This window comes from Lissotriton vulgaris, chromosome 7, assembly GCF_964263255.1.
Source record: "Lissotriton vulgaris chromosome 7, aLisVul1.2, whole genome shotgun sequence".
Taxonomy (NCBI): Eukaryota; Metazoa; Chordata; class Amphibia; order Caudata; family Salamandridae; genus Lissotriton; species Lissotriton vulgaris.
In genome coordinates, this window is record NC_141695.1 from 119,803,578 (window position 1) to 119,810,650 (window position 7,073).

The following is a 7,073-nucleotide window of genomic DNA, read 5'->3' on the forward strand; positions in this document are numbered from 1 at the left end:
TGATTCATCCTTTGAAATCTCAGAGATTCAATAACAGCCTCTGACCTTCAGCTTTCACTTGCACCAGAAAAATGTTGCTGCAAAAGACCCTAAGATGAGGCGTTGAAGTGCATACTCCCTCTTTGAGCAACAGTTCTCACATTTCTGAGTCAATAAGTGTCTGCTTTTGAAGGGAAACTTCAAGTGTCTGGGGAAGAAATGGTGCACCTTGGAGCTTGATTCTGAACGCCTGAACTGTTTCTAAGACCCAACGTTCTTGCATTCAATTTTGTGAAGAAAAAAGGGAACTCTACCCCCTTCACAACATCAGTATACAAAATAAGATATACCTGTAGAGCCATCTCCTCAGATGGCTGGAGTGCCTCCTCTGTACACACGTTTCGTATCTGTCATGGCCACCCCTTGAATGCTTGGGAAGAAGGTCTTTCTCCTAGAGCTGTTGAACCACCCTCCTCTTCCCACAGGCAAAGCATCCTCTCTGGTGCCCTTAAAAAAATGGTCATGCTGATGTACGTCCCCTACTTTGTCTGGCCTTTCCAAAAAAGCCTGGCTGATAAACTGGTTTTAAAGACAGCTCAGCTTTGAACAGTGCCATGAAGGTGGAAGAGGTGTGGCGCTGCGGCTAGGGCGACTGACTCTGGAATCTGGGGATCACGGTTCGATCCCCGGCACCGGCGGCAGATTAGCACCATGTGACTCTGGTGAATAGCTTGCTTAATCTTCCCGACAGCCCCCAGCGCCTAGAGACCCTTACGGGTGATTGTGTGCTTTACAAATGTGGATTATTATTATAAACTTCCCTAGGCCCTTGACGAAAGAATTGCCAAACCAAAAGCCATCTGTGACTAGGCTAGCTTCATCAAAGACTATATCCGACAATTTTGGGTCGATCAATGCGCACAAGCATGGGCTGACAACTCTTAGTCGAGATGGCACAATTCACATTCCCTAATTGGCAAAAGAAACATTGAACCCAACCAGCAAGAATGTTTTGATTAATGGGGCACCAGATTCTTTGACGTGGAAGGCCATTTTCAGGATCTTGGTGAGGAGGCCAGATATGCCCAATAATGTCAGCTGAAAGACCCTCCGTGGCCTGTTTCTTGCTTTCCAGATGTCCTAAGTACAGTTCTGGAGAAAAGTGATTATATTAGGTTCGACATTGGGAGTTTTGGCTACCTTGCCAGGAAGAGCCTGTCTCCGGCATGCCCCCTATGGGCGATTGCGCACTGCCTTTTCAAAACCCTTCTGGAGACAAGCTTGAAAATACTGCTGTGTGAGGGGGGGGGACCTAATTTGAAGTCTTAGTAAGCAAAATGTTGTTGGGGTGAAAAGATGAGCACCAGTTTGCTCATTGGTCAGCCAGGAGTAAGAGCCTGCATTTGCCTGAAGTTCAAACCTCTTGAGCTTACCACGTTCTGAAGGGAGTCAACCATCCGAGGATTCTGTGGGTGTGAGTGTTCAGAGTGAGCACCAGACATTTTAGAACCCATGGGTGTCACTGACTTGGGCTCACCCCTAGTTTGACTTGGGCTCACCCCTGGCTGCTTTAGGGAACTGTAACCATGGTCTACTGAAAATGCACTAGAGGGTTTTCCGTGGCCTTAGAATGCGGCCATCTACCAGCCTTGTTCTTGGCTGTGGAAGGTCTAACTTTGGAAAGGTTCTGAGGGGCTGAGGAGGATGCTATCGGTTCTTCTTCCATGGAATCCTGAAGATATCCCCTCAGTTGTCTGGTGAAGGGCTTCAGAGCCACTGCAATGCTTTATTAACAGATTGTTGGACCGAGTTATCAGTGGCCACCGCTTCCAGATAATGGTCAGAAGTATCCTCGACCCAACCTCCTTCATACTCGCCCAAGTTAATGGGCTCAGAAGCAGCCACGAGGAAGGATTTGGAATATGAAAATGTTTAATACCCTGAAATATGTCATGGGTAACTCATCCCAGAATTAGGAGCCTGAAAGCCATAGGGAGGGTGTAGCCCTATTGTCCAATTAGTACCAGAGGTGAGTAGTGATGCCCCTCCACATAGGCCTGTGTAAAAGATTATTGCAGCCCCAAGGACGCTGCCAAGCTGGGACTTGATGAGGGGGCAGTGCACACTATAACAAGCTCCTTTGCCGAATACCAAGAGTAATTAATAGTAACACCGATGATTTGAAGGAGGCTGGGCTCGTATTGATGCAGCCGGAAGCGGAGTAGCATGTCACTTGTTGGCAATGCAGGCCCGCCAGTGCAGTCCACTCACTCCAAGAAGGCCCACAGAAGGCGGGGCAGTGATTACCACCAAACTAAGAGCTCACCCTGGACCCACACTTGTAGGACCACCACAGGAGCAGAGCTGTGAAGATTGCTAAATGTAGTGACCGGTGTCCAGCGGTGTTGAAGACTGAGGGGTCGATTCACAGAACTAATCTGAGACAAAATACTAAACTTACTACTTTTGGTATTCACAGAAGGCATTTAGTGGGAGTAAAGTCAGTATTTTGTCTTAAATTAGGTTTTTGTCTTAAATTTTGTTAAGACAAAATCCTAATTTAAGACAAAATACTAAGGGGCAGATTTATGATAACTGGCGCATCCCCAGGGATGCGCCAGTTATTTTGCGCCGCTGCTCCGCCACCCATGGTGCGCCGCATTTACAATGTGGCGCACCATGGGGCAAAAACGGCACAGACGCGTGACGCATCTGTGCCGTAAAGGTGGCGCATTGCCGGAGTTGCGTCGCAAGCGCGACGCAGCTCCAGCAAGGCTCGGGGGTGCCCCATCTTTACAATGCTGCGTCAAGACCTACGCCTGCTTCAAGCAGGCGCAGGGTTTTGACGCAGCATTGGCCTGAAAGTGACTGAGTGCAATCTTATAGATTTCACTCAGCCACTTCTGCGAGGCGCACCTGCCCCGGAACGCCCACCCTGCGCCGGAACGCCCACAAGTGGCGCAGGGCTTTACAACGTGATGCATGTGCCTAGATGCGTCACGTTGTAAATGGGTCGTAGGGATGCGCCACGTTTACGCCGCAGTTGCGTGACGCAAACGTGGCGCATTTCCAACATAAATCTGCCCGTAATTTTACTACTACTAAATGCTTCCTGTGAATACCAAAAGTAGTACGTTTAGGATTTTGTCTCAGATTGGTTCTGTGAATTCGCCCTTGAATGTGCTAACATTGGCAACAGTATAAAGCAAAGTATATTACACAATTCCAGTATTAGTAATAGAAATCAACATATGAAAAAAAGGACCAAATGGGAGACACTCACCTTGACTGCCGAGCAGCAAAGATTGTTTCTGTCCCAGTGCTGAATTTGTAAAATGCCCGGGCCTTTCTCGGAAGGCCACAGTAGCCTGCACCCCCCAATGATACTGCCAGCGCTGCCAATGACAGCACCAACATAACACCTAACCATCGCACTCCTATAAGGCCACACAAAACTATAATAATGGCATGTAAGGCTGGAATTATTAATTTTCAAAGTGAATTGACTTAATAAGATTCAAACTGTCTGATTCAAACTGAAACAGACAGCGCCACCCTGTGGTTGACTATCACTAGTGCCTGTAGTGACAATTAATTGCCAGTGCTGAGCACCGGAAAACGCTTGTTAAAGAGGCTTTGTTGTTTTTTCACCCCCACCCCCCGAAACTTGGGAGGGAGGGCATCTCGGGCACAGAGCACAGAGTGACACTGTGGGTAAGAGAGGAGCTGGCTGTGAGGGCGTCTCAGGATCAGAGGAAGAGGAAGTGTGGAAGAGCGGATCTGTGGTGTTTAATCCCCGTGACCTCTCATCTTCAGACCACTTGGAAATGCTCCGTGTCTGTTTTCAAAAGAGTGCCGGGCTGTGCTAGGGCGGAATCACACCAACGTGTAACTCCTTCCGGGGTCACGAGAGGGGCCTGGTGAACATTCCCTTTCACCAGAGTGAGAGGAAGGTGGCGTGTGAGGGAGTGTGGAGCTGTGTGAGAAGCCAAGATCAGTATAAAGCGCTAAGTTGGTAGGGCATCGTAGTCTATTGTATGGTAGGGGGTGTCAGGTCAGTAGGGAGGGCAGGATAATACCTGCCATGTTATGAGTGATTCTGTTATAGTGAGGTTGTACAATACACTATGAGGTTGAGTTGCCACGTGGGATGGGGAAGACACTGTGGGGCATATTACCAAGGAACTGGCGGAGAGAGGCGTTAGCCGTCTTGGCTTAACGCATCTCATCACCAATTCAGAAGCGCCAGGTTGCACCATATTTACAGGAATGTGGTGCAGCCTTGCGTCTTCCCCTGCGAGGGCACTAAGTTACACAACTTAGCACCAGGGCAGGCACCCTTGCACCAGAGTGCAAGGGTGTCTGTGAGCACGGAGGTTTGTTTATGTGCAGGAAGGAGGTCCTTCCTATACATAAACTAACCTAAAATGCCATTTTGAAACTTTTATGTGTTCTGCTTCGTGCAGCACACATGTAAGTTACAAAATGGCATTTTGAAAAATGGTTTGTTCATGAACAGGAAGGGACACCTTCCTGTGCAAACTTGATTATAGGTGACTTCAATGGGTGTTGCGGTGGAATTCCCACTGCAACACCCACTGCACGCCCCCTTTCACGCTAAGTTTAGCGTGAAATGGGCACTATTATCAAGGCAGCTTTAAGCCATGTTAAGTGGCTTTCAGCCACGTTAAGTGGCTTAACGCTGCCCTGATTATAGGGCGCTGACCCTATCGCCACCACAATGTCACAAAAAGTGACGTTGTGGTGGCAATAGGGGTTTGATAATATGCCCCCGTGTGTTGTGGTGGAGGCGGTTTATTCTGGTTATCTGGCGCTATGCATGGCTTGCATTGGTTTCGTGTACTAAGGTGTAGCATGCTATGGTCTGCCATACTTTTCTGTGGTAAATGATACTATGGTAATACTTTTTTATGGCATGGAGTAGTATCATATGCTATATCATGGATGGCATAGCATGGCGCGGTATAAGTGCTATGCTATGTTGTATAAGGCTGTGGTGGTTTATGGTAGTACAGGAGGTCTAGTATGGAAGGATGGTGTCAGATGAGGCTGGTTATTTTGCGTCGGTATTGCATGTTATGATGTAGTTGGGGCGGGTAGGTGTTTTGTCTGTCATGGTAAGGTGCTGGTGAGTAAGGATGTAGAGTAAGGTTGGTTACTGTATGGTATGAGATATCCCATTGATATAACCTCTTTGTGACCTATTGGTGGACTGTGAGGGCCCTTGGAGGTTGTTCTCCCTCCACCCTGTATAAACATTATTTCCTTATTGTGAACTGTATAGCTCACCCAGCATTCTCTTCTCGAACCTTTTGTAGATGTTGGTCCGAGAAGCTGCCGTACACCCTGAGCCATCCGAACAGCTTCCGTTCCTCAGCCGGATGAGAGAAGGCCAGCTGAGGGGTCTGCAGCCTGCGCTCCAGATGGCCACCCCCACTGCTTCCTGTGCCCTGCCAAGCAGCGCCGGGGCCTTGTCCGATGTGGAGACCATGGCAGCACCAGCTAGAACCACCACCCTGAAGTTCAAGCGAACCAGGGCCACCCTTGCCTTCCCGGGCCCTCGGTCAGGGGAGGAATCCATTGCCCTGTCTATGAAATCTGTGGCCAAGGGTCGGATCTCCCAGCAGAAGGAGAAGAAGGCCACACAGATGTTGGCCATAGTGTTGGGTGAGTGGCCACAAGAGGTAAGACTAGCAGCTGTCAATTCCTAGAAGCTCAAATGCTGTATCGTAACCAAGGCTGACTGGGGCTGGAGGGTCACCAAGCATTCCAAGAGGTGCACCGTGCAAAACCTACCACTTTAAAAGCTCTGCCAGTGCTGCGTTGGTTCTCTGTCTCATTAGATCTGCTCACAGTTCAGAAGTGCCCACACTTCCCCATACGCAATGGCCGCAGCCTCTCTTATGAGAGCCGTGGCAGTCTGACGGCATGTAGATCAGTACTATGGTGGGCTACTCACAGGAGGAGCCTTTCTGAGGGTTGCTACTGAGTATTAGAAACATGTCTTCTGGCATGGTCCAATTAAAGTGATTGCAGCCCTGCTGACCAATGCCGCTTCCATCACTTGAAAGTGTGACATCTCTGCAAAGAATTGCATGTACTGTCTCAGTGTGACAATTCCTCTAAGAAAGCTGTAATTATCCCAAATGCTAGTGCAGTCTTAGCGTCTGATTAAAGTATGGCAGACCCGTTGGAAGTGCAGCCGTCCAGTGAATCATGTTAAGGTGCAGTATAGCATGGCTAGGCGTGGCTTAAGAGGTGATTGATAGATTACTAGAGAAACAAACTGAGCTTCCTACCTCCAATACATGTCTGGAGTGATGTCAGAGCAGGGGATCTTGCATTCTATGTAGATCTGTACTCTACTGGCACCAGACAGCTTCCTGTGACAGAGGCTATGTTACCCTCTTTAGTCATACTTCCCTAACATATCTCTCTCTCTTCTCCTCCAAGGCGTCTTCATCATCTGCTGGCTGCCGTTCTTCATCACCCACATCCTACGCGACCACTGCCGGAAGTGTGACATCTCAGCTGAGCTCTACAGCGCTGTCACCTGGCTGGGCTATGTCAACAGCGCCGTCAACCCCATCATCTACACAACCTTCAACGTGGAGTTCCGGAAGGCTTTCATCAAGATTCTTCACTGCTGACCCCTCGGTGCTTGCTAAGCAGGATACTCATCGACATACGCAACCCTCCGAATGTGGAATTACAGATGATCCCACGCTGCTGAGTGCATTTCCACTCTGCACGGCGAGTGATCAACCAGAACACGCAACCAGTCAACGTGAAGATGAATAATATCCTGCACTTCCGCTGTGCCTTCCACTCATCGACATGAGTATTCATCGAATGTGCTATAGAAGATCTTGTGCCGCTGAGCTCCACCTAACGTGTATGATGAGCTAAGGAACAACATGGGTAACCAGCAAATGTGGAGAGAGCATACTATCCACCTTTGGCCTACTCATTGACTTGCACCACAACCATAGGTCAGCATAGACTTACCTTAAAATTTGGAACTGTTGTAATGCAGAGTCCACTCCTCCATGGAAAATGTGTTGTCTGGATTG

The 7,073-nt window shown here is 48.7% G+C and overlaps 1 protein-coding gene across 1 annotated transcript in view; it reads left to right on the forward strand.

Annotated features, from left to right (window-relative positions):
* Positions 1-6,679, forward strand: part of LOC147700967 (D(2)-like dopamine receptor) — a 233,068-nt gene extending 226,389 nt beyond the window's left edge. Inside the window, exons 8-9 of the mRNA XM_086928555.1 lie at positions 5,319-5,667; positions 6,454-6,679. Of these exons, the coding sequence (XP_086784681.1) occupies positions 5,319-5,667; positions 6,454-6,650 (546 nt within the window). The 3' untranslated portion in view covers positions 6,651-6,679. The remainder of the gene's footprint in view (positions 1-5,318; positions 5,668-6,453) is intronic.
* Positions 6,680-7,073: the final 394 nt, after the last annotated feature.